This window comes from Chelonia mydas, chromosome 12 (genome assembly GCF_015237465.2).
Source record: "Chelonia mydas isolate rCheMyd1 chromosome 12, rCheMyd1.pri.v2, whole genome shotgun sequence".
NCBI classification, from domain to species: domain Eukaryota; kingdom Metazoa; phylum Chordata; order Testudines; family Cheloniidae; genus Chelonia; species Chelonia mydas.
This window is the reverse complement of record NC_051252.2, coordinates 27,898,451-27,924,957: the sequence shown is the minus strand read 5'-3', so window position 1 is coordinate 27,924,957 and position 26,507 is coordinate 27,898,451. Positions and strand designations below refer to the sequence as shown.

The 26,507-nt window shown below is 38.7% G+C and overlaps 1 protein-coding gene across 2 annotated transcripts in view; it reads right to left on the bottom strand.

Annotated features, from left to right (window-relative positions):
- CDH8 (cadherin 8) overlaps positions 1 to 26,507 on the bottom strand; it is a 190,902-nt gene that overhangs the window by 160,948 nt on the left and 3,447 nt on the right. For both annotated transcript variants that reach the window (XM_007059249.4, XM_043526361.1), the window contains exon 2: positions 15,205 to 15,655. In XM_007059249.4, the coding sequence (XP_007059311.1) occupies positions 15,205 to 15,456 (252 nt within the window). In that variant the 5' untranslated portion in view covers positions 15,457 to 15,655. The remainder of the gene's footprint in view (positions 1 to 15,204; positions 15,656 to 26,507) is intronic.

Here is a 26,507-nt window from a genome sequence, read left to right as displayed (position 1 = left end):
CAGCAGTCACTGGGGCTGTAGGTGGCCATGGGTCCAATTTTGGGACTGGGGATTTAATATGTAACCTTGGACAATCCACATAACCTCTCCATGCCTCCATTTTTCCATCTACAATATTGTGAGGTGAGGTCTTCTTTCAGGTCTTTTATTCTACCCATTGAGTTATTCAGGAACAGTTATTGCACTTTAAATTCACACCCTATCTTAATATGAAATTAACTTGCAAGTGTAAACAAGCAGTGACATTTGTAAAGTGCTTTGAGAGCCTCAGATGGAAAGTGTTAAAAAGTGGAAATAATTTTTATGTACTGAATGTGGGATTTTGAATGTGTGTGAGAGAGCAACAGGAAGGATGTAAAACGCTGACTTTGGCAATTTAGCGACTTTCCTGCTACATAATAGATTTTGGCTGTGATGAAAAATGGTCTCATAAACAGTACATTGCTTTTGAGATGCCAGAACACATCATTGCCACTCAGGGTTTTAAGCAGCAATCCTCACAAAAATCATTAATATTTTTAAATGTATGACATTGGTTACAGCAGTCATGAGGTCCCAATCCACCATGGACAAGTTGCACTGCTAATGAGAGTGATATTGGATTCTTATACTCCTTTGCTTAATTCTCTTTGGTAGTTACTCCATCCCACTTATAAAACAAGATGTCCTCCCAATTACTGTGGCTCCTCCTGATTAACAAGAAGCCTTCCACTAAACCCTTCCAAAAATACACACACCAGTCGTCATCACATTCCCTATTATTTTCATGCCTCTTTCACATCTCCACACTATTCCCAATACCAACTAGCATGGAAGAGCTGAAGAAGGTCACACATTATATCTTGGAGCTTGTAGTGGCAGGGATTAGGAAGGGTCAGTCAAACTGGCTCTGCAGCAGTGCTCAGATTTGCTGAACAGATCTTGGATTGAGTTCAAACTGCTGGATTTAAAGAAGGATATTTTAAAATGCTTGGAACCGCCAGGCCCAGACAATTTGATGAGCTACAAACTGTGATTGAAAACACATTCCAAGGATTTTTTGGAGGGGAGAACAGAAAGTTTCCCTAAATAGAAATTAAGGGTCTAAGACAGTGTTTCCCAAACTTGGGACACCGCTTGTTCAGGGAAAGCCCCTGGTGGGCCGGGCCGGTTTGTTTACCTGCCCTGTCCGCAGGTTTGGCCGATCAGGACTCCCAGTGGCCGCGGTTCACTGTGCCCGGACAATGGGGGCTGCAGGAAGCGGCGGCCAGTACGTCCCTTGGCCCGCGCCACTTCTAGCAGTTCCCATTGGGCTGGAGCAGTGAACCGTGGCCACTGAGAGCCGCGATCGGCCGAACCTGCGGACGCGGCAGGTAAACAAACTGGCCCGGCCTACCAGGGGCTTTCCCTGCACAAGCGGCGGAACAAGTTTAGGAAACACTGCTCTAAAATATAACATATTAGAAGGGCTTAATAAGGACAAGAGGTTTACTAGTGGACTTGCTGTGGAAAGAATAAATCAAGGATTGAATACTGTAGGATTACTGGTGTTCCTAAGAATTCTGAAACAAATGTCCCTTATGGCTAATGGGGACATCAGGTCAAATGAATTTCCAGAATATTATGTCCTGGTTTTTACTGTGAGAAAGTTACCAAGAGGACAGAATTCTTTTACATTTATTTTGGCATGTACCAGTCTAGATTCTAGTGGATTATTGAAGTTTTGAAAGCCTCTAGAAGTGAAATGGAATTTCAAGGAAATCAACATTTATATTCTTCTAGTGTACAAGCCTACCCTGTTGAAATATCAGAGCTTTGCTCAGACAAAGGAAGTATTTTAGAAAATAAGCCTTCCAGCTCAAGTGATGCATCTCTAGGTTGCTCTTCTTAAAATGGTGAGAGTAATTCTTATATTTTCTGATCTTTGGAGGAATCCATGAAATTTGCAGTAACTAAGAAAGACATCTGCACTGGAGACATCAGTTGGCATGAACATGGACTTAACTTTATTAATATTCTTCTCTTTTCAAATATTGAATATAAACATTTCAGCAACACTTCTGAAAATGATTGTAATGAACCAACAGGTTCATCACTAGATATGGTTGTAACCTGCAATTCAACATATAGCCAGAAAAGGACTCCATAATTTCCAGTGGATAGCTGAGCAAAATAAAGAATTTCAATCCCACAAGAAATTCCATTATTTCAACATTTATTTTCATCCCAAAATAGGCCAAATAGTTGAAATATTGAAAGTTTTGGCAGAATGAAATAGTCTGAAAAAAATTCCATCTAGAAATGTCAAAACATTTTTGGTTTTATTGTAAAAAAAACCCAAAAAACAAACAAAAAAAAACCATTTTGGCATTCCCAAAATTGAAACATTTTATTTCAGTTTATTGAACTGAAATGAAACTCTTCATTTGGGGTAAACTCAACTGCATTTCCCTATTGTGTTTAGTATATGATGGGAGCTGTAGTTGGGAGCAAGGGGCCAGGCTCTCTAACTAGACTACGTCTCCCATTACACACCCACCTGGATGCTTGGTCAGAGGGAGGCCACATTGCATCCTGGGACATGTAGTTCTCCATGAAGCCTAGGACACAGGAGATAATGGGGTCCTGAACTACAACTCCCATTGTGCCATCTGCCACAATAGATTGCAGTTTAATGTTGAACTGACTCAGAACTAAATGTTTTGGGTCATTTAACAAAATGAAATATTCCAATTCAAATCAAGCCCAACCAAATCAATATATTTTGGCTTGATTTTCCCCAATGGGAAAGAAATCATTTCCCCCCCCCACACCCATGTTTTCCATCAAAAATTATTTTGATGAAAAATTCTTGCTCAACTCTACTCTAGGGTGCAGCAAAAAAAGAAAGACAAATCAGAGGTCAATGGGAAGGAGTCCATGGCCATGCATGAGGCAGGTTGCCAACTTTCTAACCAAACAAAACCGAACACCTTTGCCCCTCCCCTTCTCTGAGGTCCCGCTCCGCTCACTACATCTCCCATCCCTCCATCACTCACTCTCCTCCACCCTCACTCACTTGCTCATTTTCACTGGGCTGGGGGGGGGTCTCTTTTTGACCCGGTGTTCCAGCTGAAAACTGGACACCTGGCAAGAAGCAGCAGGCTGGAGGAAGCAGTCTGGTAGCTTTCTGCAGAGGAAAGGCTGGATAGCAGACAGCCTGGAAGGCGGGGCCGCAGAGTTGGAAAGAGACACAGCCTATTGTTAGCAGGGAATCTGTGGAAGGCAGGATAACATAGGGCTGCAGTCAGGAGAATGGTGCAGGGGGGCTGTACTCTGAACTTGCTACTTTCATATCCCTGAACTGTACTGCACTGCCCCTCGGCATAGGCATTGGGAATTGTGTAGGCTTGTTTTGTTTTGATGATACTATAAAAGCAAGTATGCCTAGAATATTTTCATCTTTGATTGCTGGCAGCCCTAGTAAAGGAATCCTCTATGTTATTCAAAGTGTGCGAGCGTTTACGTGAACCCAGTGAGGGCTAGAAACTGGAAGGCCTAGTGTTTGGAGAGGTTTCAGTTCTCTCCTCTGAACTCATGGAGACACAATATGCTACCAGACTTTTAGGGGACTGGTGAAGCACGACAATGTGCTGCAGAGAGGTTGGCTACAGCATCTTGTGGCCACTTTTGTAATGTTTACATGGTGCATGAGATGTACCTTTAGTACGTGATGTATTTATTTCAGATGGGTGTCCTCACAAGGGTGAAAATCTGGCTCTTCACAATTTGCTAATTTTAAAAATTCCTTTAAAACTCAAAGCATTTGTTAATACATATTCTACTTCTCTTATTTTCAGTAGAATTCTGGCAGCATCCCTCTCTTTGACTCTCATTCAGCCAAGAGTAGTAGAGGTGGTTAAGACTTTTTAAACACTTTCTTTTTCCTGAACAGTTTTAGTTTTGACAAATCTCCTAGCCTCACAAAATTTTAGGGAATAAGTTTTGAATTTGTCCGATTTTGATATTTTCAGAACAAAAAGGCTTGGGGACATTTTTTAGTCGAAGTGACTTTTCATGTCAACATGTTCGTAAATTTAAACTAAAAAAAGGTTTAAAAATAAAAAAAAGGTCAAAGGGGAGGGGGAGTGAAATTATCCAAACAACATTTCAATTGACCTGAACCTAAAAAAGAAAAAGAAAGAAAAAAGGTTTGGCAATTCATGCAAATTTTCAAGATTTAGACTATTCTTCCCAATTTGGGATACACAAAGTTTCAAATTTTCAAAAATTCTCATGGGATGGGAAAATTATTTCCCACCCAGATGTAACTTGTGGGCGTCTGTGTGGTGGAGATTAAGGCCTTTGGCAGGCTGATTGATCAAAGAGACACCAATACTGCTGCACCTGAGAAGGATGCTAGAAATCCATCTCAGCAAAACATGAACCATTTCCCTCTAATCATTTTCAAGGTGTGATAACACCACAGATACAATGAGCCTTAGGTACAATCAGTTTAAAAAGGTTCATTTGTTTTATTATAGGAGCTTTTAAATTGTTAATATATGCGGTTGCACGCTCATTATTACCCTATCTTATCTTATTTCTGTCTCACACCAGAAAAAAATCTATCAGATTGATTCCTATCAGAGTTCCATATAGTATTATGTCCAGACATATTGTGAAATCATTGTTCCCATTAGTGATCCAATGGTAGGCAGCATGATCTCCTGGATGGAGAATCAGGATTGAGGGTCAGGAGCCAGGGGTTCAGTTCTCAGGTAGATTTGCTGTGTGACATGGGGCAGGTCACTTCACTTCTCTCTGCCTCCATTTCCCCTCCCAACTGTTTGGTCCATTTTGATTGTAAGCTCTTGGTGGCAGGGATGATCTCTTATTATGTGTTTGAACAGTGGAAGCAAAATGGGGCACTAATCTTGGTTGGTGCCTCTGGGCACTACAAATAATAATATTAATAACATTAACATGTATGGATGTTTCTTATTTAAGAAGATTTATGATTTATTTTATTTCACCACCCCAGTGTTCTGGGAGTACATACAATGTTTATAAAAACTACACACTGCAGCAGCAATGTCTAAAGAGAAAGCCCAACCAAAATTCACCATAGGTTAAAACTCACCCCCCCCCCACCTATATATGCATCCCCTCCTGCCAAGTGAAATCTTCCTATACACGTTAAATCATTTATATAGTATCTGTTTACTCATATGAAAACTCAGTAAAAATGTAAGTTTAATTCCATATATACATGTTTGTTTAGATCAGCACCAGCTTTCAGTTCATCTAATATTCTAGCAGTTATGTAGCACCTCCAATAAAATCATCAAGATCCATTAATAACAAAAATAAGTTAAAGCCAATACAAGAGTCCGCATTTGTTAAGTCTTGCTTCAGATGATTTTGGATGAAGGAAGAAACACAAACACTTTGCCTCTGGCTTTTTTTATTTTTTTTTTTGGTGTCTGTATGATACAGCAACAGTGGGAATTGCCACACATGCCAATGATCTACATTCAATGTCTTATACTGCATAGTAATGAGAAAGCACATTTGCCTAATAGACAGATGCTTTTAAAAAAAGACAGCACGGAATGCATATAACAAATGTACTAATAATTATATTAAAATACTATGTTAAAATAATGCTTGTTTGGTTGCAAAGTAAAGCTCTCGAAAGTCAGAAAATACCAGATTTAGGATTGTCTGTTCAGCTTCAAGTCAGCTCCCTTATGAGTTCACCCTGTGCACTGAAGGAGGCAGGGTCTTGTGGGGGAAAAATGGTATGTGGTCATGTAATTAAAATCTGTCCGAATGCATGCACACAAGGGGGCCAAATTAACGTTGCTCCGGCAACTGCAGATCTGATGTTTCCTAGCTCTTGAGTACTCCACTATACGACCTAAATAACACTCTTTGAATGTAATGTATTTTATGTAATTTCCTAGATTTTTGTTAAAGGGAAAAGGTAGATCCCATTATATTATTCACAACAGTAACAGCACCCACATTTTGCATCCTCATCAGGGTTTGAACCTTGAACTTCAACACTGCAGCAAAGACTGGGTCTGTGTACTGGTTCCAGAGAGTAGTTCGGGGGAATCTGGCCTGTTTCTCTCCCCTCTCCTCAGAACTGGGGGAGCAGCATCCTCTATATGGGCTCTTAAGGACAGGAGGATGGGCCAATGAAACCACGTTCTGAATTTCGAAAGGTTTATAGGCAGTGCTCAGGGGTGGGCGGGAGGGAGGAATCCAGCCTGGCTCTCTCCCCCCACCAGCCAGGAGGTGTGGGGAGGTTCATGACACATGTTGTGCATACAGAGGGGTAGTTGGGCACTGGGACCATGAACCAAGTCTGGAAGTGAGAGCAACTTGGCTTCATCCACCCCATCTTCTGATGCATCTGCACCAGCAGTTCCCACATGTTTCCACTGCAGAGCATGCTGCTGCTGCTTTGGCAGCATCGGGAGCCTGGCTGTAGAATGTTTGTGTTTAGTTATTATTTTGGCAAGCTGCAAAAATTTTCCTGAGGAACAAAAGTAAGAGAGGGGAAATGGCAATTTTTAACACTTTATATCTCAGTAAAAGATCAGTGGAGTTTCATAGGACACAGACAAGGTACCTCTCTGTCCTGAAGGCTATTCCCTGCTGACTATCAAATGTTTGCTGCAAACAATGGAAATGTTAGAGCTTCTTGAAGAAAAGCTTGAGAAAATATTTTAGAATGGAAAGTATTAGGTGACCTAAATATAGGAATCACTGCCAGCTCCCTCATATAATAATACAAAGCCTGATCAAAAGCCCATGGAAATCAAGGGAAGGATTCCTAACAGTTAGATAGATGGTCTTTGGATCAGGGCCATATAGCAGGTGTCTGATGTAGGAACCCAATTCAAAATGTAATTCTATTAATCCATATTATTTGTAGTGTCTATATTTCATATTTTCCGCAATTAATCTAAAATTGTGTTTTTCTTTCATGGCATTTACTATCCTGATTTCTCATGTTGAGTCATTACAATAGGTTAGCATTTTTTTTTTTTATTAAGCTTGTGGCATGATGACCTTAGAAAGACAGTGATATCCATTCTGATGAAAGAGTTGGAGGTTGGCACTGTCTCTTTTTTCTCCAATGCCCAGTGCTCATACCCTAGATGTTCAGTGCCACTTACTTGCTGGGATTCTCAGAATAAGAACACATGGTATTCTGCGTATGCTACTCTCCAGCAGGGGAAAATAAATTAGACAAGACAGTTGCTGGATTGAATAGAGAAGATGATTGTGGTACTCTCTCCTGCTAAGAAATGTCTGTTTAAATAAACTACCTTTTGTTGGTTTTACCTACAACTGGGCTCTTTGTCTCAATTAGGTGGAATATGATGAAATAAAAGACTGTCTCAGAAAGGATTGCTGGAGGCAATCTAGCAGCAATGCAGAGCACACCAAGTTTGAAATACTAGCTCAAGGCTTCACTCTCTTTTCACAAGGGGCTGGATGCTACAAAGGTAGCAAGCACCAGCACCAGAATGAGGAAAAGGATTTCTTATGTTGCTCCTAATAATTCCTCTGGTTAATTCAGGAATGACATGGATACTCTCCAGGGGAAAGCCACAGAAATCTCTTCTTAGCAGCTGATGTAGTGGCTATGAAATATGGGCCTTGAAGGAAATAGTGGAATGAGAATCTTTTCGGGCATGAGAGATGCTCAGCTGTTCCCCCGGGAGAGAGGAAAGGTTTAGCTATACATTTGCTATTAATGGCCCCAACTCAACTAGGTACTTCACGGGAGCTAATGATATGCTTAAAGTTAGGCACATGATTAAATAATTTGATGAAACAGGGCCTACGTGTATGATTTTCATACATAATTTTCCCTGAAAACATACTTCAACTTCCACCAGATTAGAGCCTTTAAACAATGCCTAAAATATTTACTGCTGTGCTGTATGGTCCATGGCTTTATTTTTGCAGCTAAGCTGAGTGACTGCTTCACATCCAAAGATTAAACTGTGAAGTCTCTTACGGCCCATTAACTGGAGAGAGAACATCAGCAGTCTCAGATTTGTAGTCTTTGGGACTGTCACACAATGCTATGCAGCACATGAGGTACCAACCAGCTGGATAGAACCAAGACATTTTAAATAAGAGTTTCCCGTGCAGAAAAAAAGATTGTGTGAAAATAACAAGAAAGGGTTTGCACAGAGGCTGATTTTCTTCATGACAGTTGTCATATATGTAGGTATTCTAGTCTAAAAATTGAAAACTGGGTGTCTTAAGCATACCTCTCAAATGTCCTTCATTCCAAGTGTCACTCACTTTAGTTCCAAAGTTACCTTTGTGCCCCACCATTCTGATGTTCCCTCCGTTTTGCTGTCAAAAGTTATTTACCTCAGAAACAAGGAAACATGAAACTGTGATGACACACAGTCCAGCTTGATCCTGAATCCTGAACTGAATCCTGTTGTATTTCATGTTTCCTGCATGAATAATTTTTGTGTCTGTGTCACACATTGCAGCCCACATTTGAGCCTTGGCAGATTGAGAGAGATATTTCTCAGGGCTTGATAATGATATATTCAGTCCTTCACCTTAATGGTTTGACTCCGACCTGCGTTGTCAGCTATGGTAAGTCACTACCAACTGATGGCTCTTCAGTGGCTTATGGGAAATAAGCTACTTGCCAAACCAGTTCATAGTGGACAGGTGTCTCTTTCAAAAAAACTGCCTGAACAATTGGCACTAATTGGTACCTATGTTGACAAGAGGAACTAAGTCGTCCTGACAGCACTAGAGGTGGTCCCTCCAGGTAGAATCTGAAATCCATTTGAAGAGCAGTGTGGGGAAGTTTACACCATTATGTCATATCTGTTACATGGTCACAGAGGACTCCACTCAATTTTTCATACTGTCACTCTAGCACTTTGCATGGACGTTTGAAAACCGTTAAAATTCATTAAAAGAAAAATAAAAAGTTTGGTTCAGTGTATTGATTAGAATAAGCACCTAATTTCCCCACATAGGGAATTAAGCTCAGTTGGATCTACCAATCTTCTGAAAAAAACATCATCCGTGAGCCGTCAGCAAAATATGTCAAGGAACAAATGGTAAGTAATAATAATATTAATGGGGCACCAAAATACCTGAATTCCTAGACCAAGTCACTGTGTAATCATACCCACAATATGCATGTCCTTCCTCACGCCTCTCCTTCCTTGTGTGTTATTATATACACCCTAGTCTGTCAAGTCTAAAAGTTAGGGCCCAATCCTGGAAGGTGCCAAGCACATCAGAGAAGTGCCCTGCACCCTTAACTTCATTAACGGGCACACAGCATGTCTCAGAGGGTGTTCAGCACATTGCAGGACTGAGCCCTTCATGTGTATTCTGCAAAGTGCCTTACACACAAATAGATGCTAAACATCCCAGACCCAAATAGGGCCGCATCCCAGACCCATCATTTTGCCTTGCTTTCTGCCACTCTAGCAGCATAAAGTAGAATTGATCTCATGGGGGGAAGGAGTCAGGGTGAGCATGGCAGAGTTCTTCTGCACTCAGGAGGTACCCAGCTGGCAGAATAGTCCTTTAAGGCCATTGTCATCCATTAGAAATAAGCAGGAAAAGATGAGGGATGCTGCATAAAAATAGGCAAGAAAATTAATTGTATTTTGTTTACTTCTGAGTGTTTATTAACAAATAACTAGGAAAAAAAGTCCTACATTAATGCACTATTAAGGTTGCACAAGAAATGAAAAAGCTAAAACTCCAACAACAGTGGCAGCATTTCAAATCCTGAATGTTTCATGATGCATATTTTAGGTCATAAATAATAAAATACAAAGATAAGCAGAAAACAGGATTAGAAATACTACATATATGTAATATGACTGGCCATTTCTCTGGTTATAGCTGTAAAAACTTTAATGTTGCATTAACACAGGATCACATCATCCTCTGAAAAGGATACACCCACGAACTGCAAACTTCCACTGCTTAATATTGATTTCCCCCATTCAGGCAAGAAGCCTTTAGTTGAGCCCTTCTTAGATACAGATCCCTTTTGCAATATTAATGAGAACAGCATTAACAGGCAGCCACAAAAAATAATGGAACTAACTAATTAAATAAATAAAAAGGACATAAAAATAAATAAAATAAATTGTACATGCAAATACTTCGTATGATGCACTGATCACATGAACATGCGCAATGCAGAACCCATAGCTCACTCTATCCTCTTCCATTCATGATGCTATTTCCATTTTAAGGCTCAATACATTGTCTTTTCAGGCCACCAGCCCGAGACCCAGCCTGGGAACACATCATGTCCCTCTGTACTGTTCACCTCTGAGAGGCTCATAGGAACGTATTGACAGGTTCTCACACCTGTAAAAGCCTTATCCAAAATGCATTGAAATCAGTGGAAAGACTCTTATTTACTTCATTGAGCTTTGGATCATGCCCATAGAAAGATACATACAAACATACACAGAAAAGGCAATTGCAACACATGGCTTTGGAGGTAGAAAAAAATCAAACTGAGATCCTGAGAAGAATTGGGAGGGTCTATGGGGACAGGAGGAGCAGCCTATTGAAAGAGCGTCAATCTGACTGTTTGTCAGTACAGCTCCTTTGAGTCTGGGGTTTATTATTGAATTATTCAATATTGACTCCAGAAACGAAAAATAAAAGGCTTCTGTCATTTTCAAATCCCTTCTATGTGCGCCTACTGTTTTTTGTCTCCTGCACTGTACCCATAAATCATAAGTGTAATGCATAAACTAAACAACCTAGGTTTTCCCTGAAAATGTCTGTCTACTACTCTGGGCTGTACGCCATTTAACACATCACAAATTACAAGTACTATATATTTATCTTGGGCTCCATAAGACTGGTAAATGGGAGCTGTGATAACATGTCCTACAATATTTTATTACATTGTGCAGTTGCCTAATATTTCCTAATTTTATTGTCTACTTCATTGTGAATTCTGCTGTTGTCTCCAATGAAAGAACAGTGACATTTGATACACCACAGAGTTTGTGGTACATCTGCCATGGAGTTGTAAGTGCATGCAGAAGAGGCTAAGAACATACAGCAGTATATATCAAGTAAAAGTTCTAGCTAACTTATCAAATATTCAGGGGCAGCATGCAGTGTCATCAGGCATATCACTCCACAGTTGAATGAGATTGCCAGTCGCTGGAAAGCTGGCTGCTGCTGTCTGAAATACACAGTATGCAGGTCCTCCAAAGCTGAAAGTAGTACGTTTGGAAGGTAAGCTAGACTTACCCTATTGCAGGTCGACATATGTGTGAATAAAAAGGAACAGATCGTCAGAAAAAAAAAAGACTGAAAGAAGATTATTTGTAAGTGTAATGTTTCTGTACTGGTTTAAACAATGCATTTATACTTGTGGAGAAGCGTAGCTCCATTTAGTACAGAGCTTATGTGAACTTGAAAGTGAATGACTAGAGTTCATATAGGTTTTTAAAATTGTATTTGCATATGTACAGTATTGGAACAATGACATTTCTTATTATGTTAATAGTACAATAACTAAATATTGATAGGTAAATAATAAGAATTTGTGTAGTATTTTATGGGCATTATCTAATTAATCCTCCCAACATCCCTGACACAATATTTATATCCTCATCTTAAAGATGGGGAAATGGCCGCAGGGGGTTTATGGCCTGATCTTGCTCATATGCAAATAAATGGCAAATGACTTCAGCCTCCCACTGACTTCAGCAGAGTCAGGGCGAAGTTAGAACCAAGATCTCCTCCTTCCTAGTCCTTTACTCATTTCACTCAACCACCATACCGACCTTGTTGTCTGTCTATTTCATTTGACAGGAGAAGCTTTCAATTGTCCAGTTAATTTCACCCTCAAATTATTGTCATATCCAAGAGAGACCACATGAAGAGTGCAATTCTTTATGTACCTTGTAGTCCCCAAGGATAATTCACAATAGTACTAGATAAGTGTGAAGCTGTACTGCATCAGTTAAAGTTCTGTCAACATTTTAGAAGCCCGGTTTAAGGTATCTAACATTTATGTTTCCTAATTCATACTCTCTGCATGTGTGTTTTTACCTCAGCTAGAACTATACTTTAGAAAAAGTTATTTGAACCCGTGTATGTATTTTTCCAAAGAGTTTCTGTATTCTATTTCATTTTGTTTATACACAGGCTTAAGTGCCAATGTCATGAGGTGCTGAACACTTCCTGAAAGGTAATCAGTGGTCTCAGCACCCACTGGGGTGCATGACCCATTATCTTGAGAACTGCTGATTCTTTAGGGGGTGAGTTCTCAAAGGGCCCTATATTGGCCTTAGAAATTGTGTGCCAACTTTTTCTTGTACATGTGTGATTATCTAAGTATGCAAACCCTTGTGTTTGTATTTGCATATCAGAGCAAAGACCTAAAGACCTGATTTGCACACATGGCAGGTCCTTGGTACATAGTACCACAGTAAACGTGCAAGCACTCAGATAGTAAGGTGATGAGAGCCATATGAGAACTGATATAAATGGAACAGAAATAGCTATACATTAAATTTAGCCTTTGTTTAACTAGAGTCACTTTTGGAGTTTGGCTCTTACGTTCACTGCACTTTCAGTCTCGTGATAGCATCGTGTATGTTCAGAGCATTCTGTACAAGTACAGGTGTATTGTGAATATAAACAGTACTCGTAATATGTAGCAAATGCAACATGTAAAAAGCATTGGCTATGCACGCAGTAGAACACACATGTACAAGTGAAACAAATGTAACAGCATGGCAGTGTTTTATTTTCTTACTTTCTTATCCTGAGACACTCTACAATAACTCACAAAGTGTACTTTATAGAGTGCCTTTCATACAAAGCATTCAAAAAGCTTTAAGGTCAATCATAAGCTAAAAATGTTCTTGACAGAGGAAGCAACAGAAGTGAAGGAGCAACCTCCAACTGTGCAGAATCATGGTTAGGCGAAAGACTGGAGGAATAGAATAAGCAGGAAAGGGACTTGCAGAATACTGGTATAACAGGGAAAATGAATCCACTGAAAGACCAAGAGGATGGTTTTAAATTGGAATCTGGAATGGGTAGTTAAACCAAGGAGGGTGCCAGAGAACAGCAATGTCATACCCCCATTTTCTGGAGGCCTTAAAAAAAGCAGCTGCAATTTTAAAGTTGGGAAGAGAGTTAGAACCTGACTTTGAAAAGGGTTGAGCACCTGCAACTCCCATTGACTACAATGGAACTTATGGGGGCTCACAACTCTCAGGGTCAGGCCTTCAGAAAGCAGAAGTAAAGGTGATTTTATGGAGATAGCAATAGACACAGACATGAGTTTCTAGGAAATACTAAGTTTAAATTCAGAAATAAGCCCAAAATTTCTGGCCTTTAGAATGTTTCACTTTTCACTCTCTTCCATCTCTATCATGCCGTAAACTAATTATGCAGCAGTCCCAGCAAATGGGATATCATGGCTTTGTAATAATAAGTACGATTCAAAGTCCTAGCAGAAAATGAGTATGATGTCTTTATTAGTTTTGCCTGAGGTCCCGTACCCCCTTCTTTTCTCTTCATTAATGAATTTAAAATAATGCAGGAAATTAAATCTAAAAACTACTGAGCATTACAGCAAAGTTAAGGTTATGATTTACACTGAAAAATAAATTCCCACAAAACTGAGATACAGTGTCCTCTCTCACTCCTTCTGAGTAGTTTTCATTGTGCTCGGGCATTGCTGCACATATGGTACATAAGATCACAAACTTCTCTGATAACCCTGCAATGAAAGGATTAACTAAGGAGTGACTGCCTTGATTCAAGATCATCTTGTCATTTTACGTACTCTACAAAAAGAGGCTCTCTTCATTGTTTTAAATACAACTGGGAATATTTGTATGTTAATAAGCCTGCTGAGTCCCCATTGATATTGGGATAGTTTATTGACTGCAACAAAGATTATTAAGATAAATCTCCCATTGGTGTAAATCAACATTAGTTTAAATTGAAGTCAATGGAGCTATGCCTGTTTGCACCATCTGGCCCAAGATTTGGAACCCAAACTGATCATTTCACAGAATCAATTTAAGATAGCAATGGGTGACAATTGCTATTAGCATATTGGTCCAGCAACAGTTATCAATTCTATACTTTGTCTTCTTCAGTAACATGCATAGCTATTGAAATTCCCTGAAGTACACTGTAATATGTACAGAATGCTTTAACATGAAATTATGTATTTTTTAACGCATTGTCTGCTTACATTTTATATAGTTTAGGAGCCAAGGTAATGTGGTAATAATATGTCTGATTATTCAGAGGAAACAGAAAGTTAATGGTATGTTACAGTATTTGACTATTCTGATATAAATCAAACATCCAACAAGGAGAACACATTTATTTGCTAGTCAAGCTTTATGATGAATGCAGATGGCATGATCTCTTTCCAAGGCAAGTGTAATTCAGAATTATTGATTGAAAGAAATGAACAGAGCTGTAAAAATAAACACGGGGCTGGTAATAGACCAGATAGAGTGTATGTCAAGGCAAGCATGTGATATTTTACTCATGCTGTCCATCTTCCTGTTACTATGCCTATGATGTTACTTTGTATGGCATGTACATCAGGGTCATTCTACAAATATATCTTAGCCTGGTGTCTTCTGTTGTATAAGGTACACTTTCATCCTTGTGTTTAGACTTGCTCAAATGTGCATCTCTGAGAAATTTCAGAGCATTTCAAAGCTTTGTGTAGCAGGACAGCAGGTGAAAAGTGACCATAAAGTATCAAAACTTTTGAATACTGAATGTAAATATAAGCACTTAACAAATAGCAGGTTTTAGAAAAGTCTTAAGATGAGAAAAGCTAAGCATGCTGGCTAATGACATTTTTTAAAAAATTGCATCTGTTCTCCTTTATCACCAAAAATAAAAGATGCTTTCTATCTTAAAAATACAAGTTAGAACAGGTTGTCTGTACCCTGAAATCTCCAGTCCACTAAAAAGATCATTCTACTTTCTCCTGTCAGAGTTATGCAACTAACATAAATGAGATGATCATCTAAGAGGAGTAAATATCTATAAAGCATAAATTTACAGGTATCAGGGAAGACTCAGAATGACCAAGAGCTTTAAACTTGAGCTTGATAGGAGAGTCCCGGCCAATGAGGACCTACATGTACTGTACATTTTCATAGTGAAAGCAAAAAAAAAATCTTTACTTACCCGGCCAACTAATATTGGTTCAGGTCCAGAAAATTCTTCTAATACAAACATTTGGTTCCAAACCCAGCCCCTCTTCGAACGGTTCAAAACCTTCTGTTCTCCACTGAGCCGACTTAGTCCTATACTGGATCCACTTGGTAATATTTGAGATTGATTCAGTGGAGCCATATAAATGGAAGGAAGGACAGTAATCCATAATATTATTAATGGAGTCCATACATCCATAAGCATCTCCGTTAGTCTTTCTGGCATTGTACCACGAGCTTAGCAAATCACCACAGAAATGAAACGATTATTTTGCTTTCCTCCAGACGATAGCCATCCAGTTCATCATGCAGTAAAGTACATTTACTTACAGCTCCTCCATATGTTTGCAGCACAGTAAACATAAACAAAAATTGCTTAGCTTATAAAAACATGATCCCCTGGGTTTTCCTGTCATCCAAGATTCCTGCAAAGATAAGAGTAATACAAAGTTAGCTATAAAGTGCTTGGGAATATATTTTATAAAATCTTAAGTTATTTTCATGTCAGAAAAAGGCCAAAGTCTAGTTTTATATTTGTAGTAGATTATATAAGTGTCTAGGAAACGAATTTTAATGCCCATTTTAAAGGGGGGGGGGGGAAAGAACAATTAAGGGATAGGTTCTTCTGTCAATGTTGTGCAGCAGCTTCCTGCATTTGATTTCAAGTCAGAACTACTCAGTGTGAGCCAGCATATTAGAATTTGACCCTGTATAAACCTTTCAGTAAAAGCTAACCACAAATAACTCTGAAGCTGAGCAATAATACTGCGGTGGGTAACTCATTTTTCCTTTTTTATTCTACGTGTCCCCTGCTCTCTTTGAAGTCAATGGAGCATACTCAGTACCTCAAAGGATTGAATCCTTCCCCCTCCCCCCTCTCCCCCCCCAAGCATTCATAACAGCAAGGGCAAGAATTTTTTTTTTTTTTAAATTCATGTATGGCCACAAATAAAAGTTCAGTTTTAGTAAATATTGTAACATTAAGAAAGAAAATATGAATTTCATTTAAGTAGGCAGAGGCAGGCAGGAACCAGATTTCCCATTTTGCAGGACTTTCTGCTATTTCTAATTTGTTTTCCTTTCCAAAACAGCACAATATTCAAAATATTTTGAAATTTTCTCACAAAATGCCCCTCCCCCCCACACACACACTAAATGGTTTTGGCCAACCAAAAATATTTTGTTCCGATAACAACATCAATGTCATTCCACTTTTTATTTTTTTAAATTATATTTTAGCAAAAAAAAAGAAAGAATAAAAATGGAAAATCAAAATATTCCAAAAAGGTTAAAATGGAATGTTTCAACCTCATTGGAATGCTCTGTTTCTGGGGTAGTGGTGTTGTTTTCCAAAATTTTATAAAAATCAACATATTTCTGCAAAACATTTCACTTTTGATTCACCAGAATTTTTCAATGAAAAAAAAATCAAATTTATGATCAACTCTATTTACAAGTTCATGTTCCCCTACCTCTGTTTATACAACATCATAAAACCATTAAAAAACAATAAAAAACATAATTTGGCAAAAAAATAAGACCTTAACATTCAGACAAATAAAACCTGATATGGAGATCTCATATAACATACTGAGGGGAAAGGAAGAGGGGAGGAGCGGACAGGAGAAGGTAATAAATAAAAGGCTCAGCAGTGGCCAATTAAAAAAAAAAACACCTTTAAAATAAAATCTTGAAGTGTTTGTTTTCCCTAAGAGATGTACTGAGACGAAGAAGCTAGTTTAACAACTTAAAGTCTGCTATAGTATAGCCACAATGCTCTGAAAACCTTAAATGCAACTGTAGGTTACATAAAAAGATCTCTGGGACATAACCCAAAGAGGATAATAGCATGGCTGGAGTTTTGTAAAAGGCTTCCTGATATATAATCATTGACTGGTTCAGAACCTAATGTAATCTTATGGAAAATTACACTCTAGGAGGATAGGTGCAGGGCTGCCAACTCATGATTTGTGTGTGTGTTGCTCAGAGCTGTACAAATCACTGATTGTTTTGGTTAGCTAGCAGTTCTGAATTTTTTAAAAATTTGTTTCATATAGACCCAAACCATTTTTTTTTTGAAATTTTAGATGAGTCAAAACAAAAGCACACATTTTGGTCACACAAAGTATTTCATTCGACCAGAAACTAAACATTTAATTCAAATGTTGAGCTTTTAAAAAAAAATACTTAATTTTTGGTTTCAACCAAAACAATTCAGCGATATCAACATGAATTTACGAAATGTTTCACTCAACTTGAATCTGCATTTTTCTGTGAGAAAAAGTTTTGGCCAAAATAATGTCACCCAGCTCTAGTGTCTGATGATATTTGGTGTTTTTCTTGAAGCCTAAACTTCTTGAGTCATATGATTATGCGAGACTCACAGCTTTTATTTTTGTATATATATTGTATGGTTCTAGTATTCATGTTTGTGAAGGAAAAACTTGAAAACATGAACATGAATTTTAAAGGCTAACAAAACAAACAGAAGACCAGTAAAAAGACACAAACTGTGGGGTTTCTTTTGTTTAACATAAGAATGGTCCATCTAGCCCATATCTTGCCTTCTAACAGTAGATGGTCCCAGGTACTTCAGAGGGAGTGAACAGTACAGGCAATCATTGAGTACCCATTCCCTATCACCCACTGCCAGATTCTGGCAATCAGAGAATAGGGACACCCAGAGCACAGGGTTGCATCCCTGATCATCTTCGCTAATAGCCATTGATGACCTATCCTCCATTAACTTATCTAGTTCTTTTGGGAGCTCCATTATAGTTTTGGCCCTCAGAACATCACTTGGCAACAAGTTCCCAGGTTTCTTTGTTTTGTTTTTATTTCAGTAACTGACAACACAGCTGTGGAAACCTCTTGCAAGAAATTCTGAAGCCATGAGAGACTCATATTTTTAAGAAGGCAAGAAGAGCTGTTATGAACTAAAACTTAGTCCGAGTACCTCTGGACCTCGAAGTATGATACTTTTGATAATGCAAAAAGAAATGAGGTAAGTGCCCAGTGAGTTATGGGTCTCAGTGCTGAAGACTGAGTGAGAGAGAGAGAGTGCAGGAAGGTAATGCAACCTAATTCTCTGAAGAGATTTTCTATGAAATGTGGAAGGAAGAGACGTAACCTGACTTTCCACATCCCCTAATCCCCTCCAGGGAGTGGTGAGGAGCAGAGTGGAAGGACAGCTCTCTCCTAAGAGGTTGGGGAGGGGTGGGAACAGCCAGCTTCACTCTGAAGACAATGAAAGCATGGGGAACTAGAGGGTTTGTAGCTATTGCCCTGTAGATCTTAAAAGGGAGAGGAACCCAGAATATGTTAAGGTAGGTAGGAGTAATTAGAGGGAGAAGGAACATTCAAGCTTAGATGAAAACAATACACAAATTGTTTTTGGGGAAAGGTTTTTGATATTTTGCTGTTCTTGTGAATCAAAAGAAAAACAAACCTCAGGATAGCATGAACCACCATGAAGTGTAAAGGTCACCATCTTGGCTGACACTAGGGATCAAATCAGGGACCTCCAGAGTTAGAAGCATAAGTCTTTCCAGCTTGAGTTAAACTCTGTAGGTGAGGCTGTAACACTCAGATCCAGTGTGAATTCAACACAGAAGGGAGAGGGGGGCACATAACACACACACTGACCTGTGAGTTACACCTGTACCAGAGAAACCTTTCAGATGAACCCACCCGGAGATTGCTGCTGATTTGGACACACCTCTCTAATTGGCACTTTTTTGCCATTCCCATGCTTGAATAATAATAAAACACAGCACTTTTCATATTCAAGGGGCTTTTAAAAAAACATCAACTAATTTATCTAATTAAGACTGAACTGCTGTCCCCTTTCACTCCAAAGGGTGCTCCCTCCTGAGCAGAGCTGATGCAAATTGGTGGGATAGTGTACACTTGTACTGCCACTGCATATGCTGTATCTTTTTGTTATATAGGGAAGGGACATAAGACTTTAGTTACCTGAGCTGCCAAGCTGCAAAACCTAAATTTGCTTAGATGTATATTAAAACAAATACAGGATCCATTACTTTTCACACAATACAGATGGATTAAATCCCATCTAGCTATTGCTAATGCATCAAGATTCTTTAGCCATGATTGGATCCAGTCTCAGTGTAGCTCCATGGGAGAGGCTTCAGCAACACTTCAAACAGACAAAAACAGCAGCAGCAACAACACTGACATACCACGTTTCATTAAACCTAACTCAGTAAAACAACCTGGCAAAAAGCACAGTTAATTTGAGGGCTGTGGTCAGAAATGTGCAATAAGTTCTCCAGCACCAGTGGGAAAGGAAAGCTGCAGCATGTTTTAGGCATTACAGAACAAATCTCCCTCATAACTGCACAGGTTTTTGCTTTTAGCACTGCTATGTATGTGAATATGCACAGCTCACAATGAAGGAGACTCACTAGTATCTCCATAATGAAAGCTGGTCTTCTGGAACTCTTCACTGCAAGCCTCATTTGAACTCATTACTCTGACTTTGCCAGTACTAAGTCAATCCACCTGGAGCTGAGGGGCCTAGGCCTGTTTTAAGGGAGAGGCCTGCAACCAACACACAGAGAAAGGACTGTCTCCAGAGTCCTAGCCAGTTGTGGAAATGGGTTCTTCTTGCCACTCTAGGTGCTGCAATCCATGTGCAGGATGTGGTATTATGGAGAGGTACTATGGCACTTTTCCTGTACCCATGGCTGCTATTGGTCCATTTGACAGACAGGCGGTCCCTTCTGGTCATGAAGGGGAAAAGACTATTTCTCCAGTTCTGGCACCAGCTAGAGACTGCCCCAGTCCCTAAGTTAAGTTGTTCTAATTTATTCTTGGCTGCACACAGCACAGGAAGCTATTTTGTGGTCAGGGATCGCTGTAAAATAGAGACACTGCAGCCATGTTTCCCTTTTCCTTGATACTCTTGTGTATACCAGGGCCTAAGGAAGTGGTGTGGAGCTTGGGTGGTTGCTCTCTGCCATCTGAGGATCCCTTCATGAGGCCAGATCTGCAGGCTCTCCAGCTATTTTGTGCCATAAGAACAGCAGAAAACACCTACAGCAGGAATAGAATCTGGCTCTTAAACTGTTATTTCCATTATTTCGGTTTGTTTGTGAAAGTGTACCATTAATGTTTGCAGTTTTTTCAAAAGCCACAATGTTCTTTTTAGGTTCCATGTCTGATAGGTATTTACTTACAACCGTAATTCTAATTCAATAAAGCTTTTTGCCTGAGAGTATGTATAATACAGGCTTGGTTCTCTGAATGGCTCTGTGAGATGAAGGTGGGAATGATTTTTTTTTTAAACAGTCTAGGAGTCCAGATTGTGTGTAAAATAAAGGGATTTTTCAATATAACAAATAGAGCTAGGGAAATGTGACCTTTTTTCAGATAACAGAGTGTTCTCGATAACAGTTTCAAATAATCAAAGTGAAAATATTTGTAAAATGGTTGGTTTCTCAGAGCAAAACCTATAGAGAATCAAATCACAGGTAAAGCTGAATACTTTGTTTTCTGTAACAGGATCTACCTGCTGTATGTGTTGATATGCTTTTGGACAGGCAGCACCAAACCATGATTATTGTTTGGAATCTGGTAGAACTGAGGAGTTCCCGGCATGGACCAACGCTGTACAAACACAGAACAAAAAGCTTACAACCATACTGAGTTTACAAGTTAGGTGGGGGGAGCATCACTTGTTGGAATTATGTTGCAGCATTATAAATGCCTAACAGTGTAATATCATTTCCAGATGTAGCACCATCATCAGTTGATATCATGTACATTACAGTTACTTTAAGGGCCAAATCCTAGTCAATTGACACAAATAGTCCCATTGACTTATGGGGGCAATAGAATAAGTATGGCAATAGGCAACAATATGGAGTTCACTGTATAATTACTTTAATTCTCATCTTATGTATAACATACCTGTGGGTTATGGTTATCTGGAAGCTGACATATTGGTAACAACCAGTACTAATTTCATTGTGGCTATTTTGCAATTATATTGTAACTTTTAAAAGGTACTAGAGAGATGATGGAATGCAATAGAACTGTTATAAAGATTAATAAAGTTAGAAAAAATTGTTAACACAAACTGCTTACTAAAAAAGAAAATGGAGTAAGGTCATAAAAGCTTGAAAAATCAATTTATTTTTAGATTTGTCAAACCACAGAATGGCTTTCTGGCCAAGTAATCCACTTTATTATAGTGCTAGTGCATTGATTTACACCATGATCCCAGTCAAGGAGATTTTACAGCCTCTCTAGAGTTTCTTCACATCAGGAAATGTTGAGGATCCTCTTGCGAACTGCTGCATCTTCAGGGCAATCCACTTCTAATTTCATTCTGCGTTCATTGCTGCCTTGTTGATCATTGTGATTACAAGCTATAGATAAGTCCTCTGACCTCACCGATTCATTAAGGAGGATTTTGTCAATTTTTAGACAATTGTTTCAGTTACGTGAAAAATCTAGCACTATTGATTTATTTAAATAAATTACACTAGAGATGCCAGACAATTAAAAGCTTGAGATATATATTTGTCTAACGTAGGCTTTTTGCAGATACCTCAGCATACACTCAAACAGTCTGTCAGAATGAATAGGAAGTTATCCTTTCATCGTACACTGGGAAGACTGGCTGTGATATAAAATAGCAATAACATGGAGAGAGAGATGGGACATAACAGCATCAGAGGTCCAGTAAAGATGTTTTAGGTGGTAAAGAAACATAGAGCTAAAGGCCAGAAGGGACCATCAGATCATTTAGTCTGGCCTTCTCTATATCCACAGGATACCACCACCACCTAGCAGCTGCACACCAAGCCCAACAACTGAAATTAGACCAACTTGCTGCAGGTCACAGCAGACCAGCCTATTATGTGCCATTCATGTACTCCACCCTGACACCCTGATTCAATACAGGCAAATGTGCATTAAACATAGGTAGCACAGAACTGGCGAGAAATACCAAGAAATACCAAGTCATTTAAAGCTTTGGTTAGCATTGGTTGACTTGAGCATGGTGTTCTTGGTATTGTATATACTCCTGAAGTCTCAAAATTCCATCAGTCTCACATGGGAGTTCTTGCCCTGCAGAGAAAATTCCATTGAACAACCTCAAGTCCCTGCAATAAATAAATTAAAGATCCTCCCTTCCTGCAAGACAGGTAGAGCTTTAGATGACAACTTTCACTCAAGTTAGGAAAACACATCAGGACCGTTAATCAGAAGCCTTTTACAATAACTAATGTCCTTGTATTAGCTTCCCTTATTTGGAACATACTCATCAACAATGACAGTTTCTTCCCATTTTCTCGATGTTCCCTTGGGCCATGATCAGAAACTGAACATGCTGTCTACACGGGTACAAAATCTGCAACTGCCCCTTGTTTTTTTAAATAGCCAACATAGATAGGGTGACCAGACAGCAAATGTGAAAAATCAGGACAGGGGTTGTGGGGTAATAGAAGCCTATATAAGAAAAAGACTCAAAAATCGGGATATCTGGTCACCCTACAAATAGATGATAGAGACACTTTTGTACCTTGCAGCACCTCCTTTGTCAACATCTGGAAGCTCCTTCTTCCTCACTATTGTTCAATTATTTTTCTCTTAGCCCTTTCTCCCCCTCCTGCTTACTTTCCACAGTAGCTAGAATATCATTCCTGTTTTCTTTGGCTTCACACTGTTCTATCTGTTCTTTAAACTCAATCCTTTTTAGTTGCAGGTATTGGTTACACTGGCAACACTTCCACTCATGCTTCCTCATCCATTTTTTTCACAGTTCTAACAGGGTTCCCCAGTAATGGCAGTAACATGATACAGACCCTTCCCACTGTGGGAAGCAGAATTATTTTCACTCTGCTGATGCTCTCCTGGCAACTCAGTAAACCCTGAAGTTTTCTACAGTAGAAACACAAGGGCCGGATACTCCACTCCTCATTCATGTGGGTAATCCTTGCTCACATGAGCCGTCCTACAATATTCAGCATGATAATTTGCTGTTGAAAAACCCAGATAAATAAAAAGCTTTAACAGAACCATCAAGACACAATAACTGACTATGCCAGTAACCTTGGAACATCCTCATCCCACATGCTCTTTGCTGCTCTCAATGATTGCATTGTATCTGACATTTGATTGTACGCAAAGTCTTGTGTTCGGCTCAGTGTGCTTTTTGCCACTGAATAAGTAATAAAGAATAATGATAAATAATAGGATCTCTCTTCCAATAGTGCTTGCTTGATCGTATTTCATTTCCAAGGAAATGACTATTTATATCATTCTTGCTCCTTCGTGTAATATAAATACGAAAGAAACTATGTGTTAAAATAAACAGATATTGTAGAGCATGTGCCATGTTTATGCCTTTTAGACTGTCACACCTAGTTTTAAAAAAAAAAGTTTATTTGCCAGAGCATGAGGGTCAGATTTCCCTCTGATCTGTGTCAGAGCGTCAGTTCACCTCCACATTGCCTTTCTGAGAAGCTGATGGTGCCAGCTCAAAACAGAGAGAAGGAAAATTGTCATATTCCATTTGAACCACCAAAGTGGTCTAGGCAATTATAACACTGAAACGCAATATGGTCACATCTGCCTCAGTTTGTTTGTATAATAAAGGGAAGAATATGACTGAACTCAATTTTTTATTTTCTGCATTCTGGTGGTTAAAGCATTTTTCCTTCCACCAAAATAGAATACTAGACTACGTATAGATTTAATAGTGCTAGCTGGTGCCAATCTCACCTCTCAGACCAATGCTAATTTTTATAAGGGTGTATTACATAATTTGAAATACCTATAACACTTTTAAAAGTGAGAGGAAAAAATGCAAGTTGTGCATACCATGTTGAGAGCTCTTAAAAAGCAAACAGATTGGCCTGTAACTGAGAATTAGGTGTTAACCATCCTCTGTCTAGGGCATCATTTATCATCAGACTTTTCAGCAACTGAGATGTGCTTATCCTGTTCTTATTGAAAATTGTTTAAATATTAATGGAGGCCATAAATATGTTTTCTCATTCTTTTTCAGTAATCCATTGACATACGACAGAAACCATTATTGTTCTTTCCTTGATTTTCTTTCGAGAATGTCATCTATCATGCACAATTAAGCAAAGTAGCATAAATAACCTTCTTTTGTATCAACCCGAAATGTGACTAAAATGACCCTTGGTCTTTATGGTTTCAAGACTGCATAGGTATGAAGTTCCCCTTGAAATAAATGCTGAAGAATGAAAATCTATACAGAAAAGGAAAAGTAACATTGCCGAGCTTTGTTGACAGTATACAGTAGTTATGGTAGTTATGCTAAGGTTTGGTTATTATCCTCTAACAGCAACATATGATATTAGGATTTAAGATCTTGCTCCTGCACCACTGAAGTCAGTGGAAGTTTTCTCATTGACTTTAATGGGAGTAGAATCAGGCCTTATATTTATTTTTGACATTTGCATTTGCCATGCTGAACTAAATTTCTTCCTATTGGATATATTTGAAGCACACTCCCTGAGATTAAGGACCACGGGATCACTGGCTTTATACTACTCATTTCAAGTTCAGTCAGGGTAGAAATTAAGGTCCAGTGATCATTTGGTTAATTGAAAGGAAATAATGAGCAGATATATTCAATCCTTAATATTGATGTTCATTGTCAGTAATGTGTATTTGCCTGAAAAATTAATGAATTACATTCTTCTACTAGAAGTACACAATTTTCTTTCCACATTGGCATTTAGTTTATATATGTTTATATGATTAAACATTAGTAATAGGAAAGAGAAAGTGATTAAAAGTGGATTTAAACTGTAAGATGAGTTCCTTAAAGTAGGCTGTGTAGAATTTCTTAGAATTAACCTGTTTGGATTTAATACACACCACTAAGTTTGAAAACTACAAGCAAGCTGGTGAACTAAAAATTTCTGACATACTATTTTTAACAAAATACACAGCTGCTTCTACTAGGAGTAGAAGCCTGAACAAAACATACTGAGTGGCATTTTTCCCCGTGCATGTTTAACATTTTTGGGGGACAAAGTTGGCTTTAGACCCCCATACATGCAGTGGAGGCTCCTCGGGAAAAGCAATACATAGGTTTTGCAAAATTGAGCCAAATCCTGCTCGTTTTATTAGTTCTGAGCCCAACCCACCAAGATTTTGAACATCCTAACTCCCTTTGACTACAGTGATAATAACTAGTGCTTAGCACCTTGTTGGACCAGTTCCTCAAGTAGTACCATTGCCATCAAATGGTGATTGATAGTAATGGACTACTCATGAGTAAAGCAAGCAGGAATTGGTCTTCTGCTTGGAGTCAGCTGCTAGTAAACTCGTTCTGAGGGCACCTTTCCATGTCAGCTCTTCTTTCCGCTTTCAGATGTCATCTGCTTCCACTGCATTTTCAGAAAGAAATCCTGAAAAGTTAAAATTGCATCTGTAGTTGAAATGCCACTGTGCTGATGCTGTTTACTTGATTTGTCAAACTAAGAAATTTAATGAAAGTATTCATGAACTGGGGGAAATAGTTGAAAATGTAAACTGTATTGGCACTTATGTTCAATTTCTAAAAGGGTAAATTTTCTCAGATATTTATGTTTAGAAAGCTATGAAGTGTACCACTTTTTCTATGGCAACAAGGCTAAGAAAAATGTTGAGTTTACAACATCTAATTGAATTCTATTGATGCAGACTTATGGTAGCAATGATGCTTAAAACATTTCAATGTGAAAGTCTTAGAGTTCTCCTCCCACCAGTAAAATTTGATTTGTGTTATTTTTAATCTCACAGCTCACAGAGTCTTATATGGTTTTCTGAAATGCAGATATAATCAAGGTGCACACAACTGTTATTATTAAAAGTTTGTCCAAAAGGTCAGCCTTGATATAGTGTTACAAGGAGGCAGCTTTAAAATGGAAAATGCAATACAATATGCATGTGGTTTGTATACATAATAATATATGGTTGGTTATACAAAATGCTGTGAGTAGACATTAACATTTAGACTATGTAGCATTAGCAGTTGCTTTCTTATAAGTATTGTTTATAGATACTCTATCTTGTCATAACTGGTAAAGATTTGCAGCACCATGTGCTTTCAATATGCACTTTGTGTTGACTCTGTCTCTTGTCAAAGAGCTATTCTTGTTCATAAAAATACATATATCATCTCCCTTCCTCCTCCCCCCCCAACCCCCCGTGTTCATGATGGGAATTAAAACAATTTTACTGCTAGCTGAGGTAATAGTACAAGGTCTTTACTTATTTGTA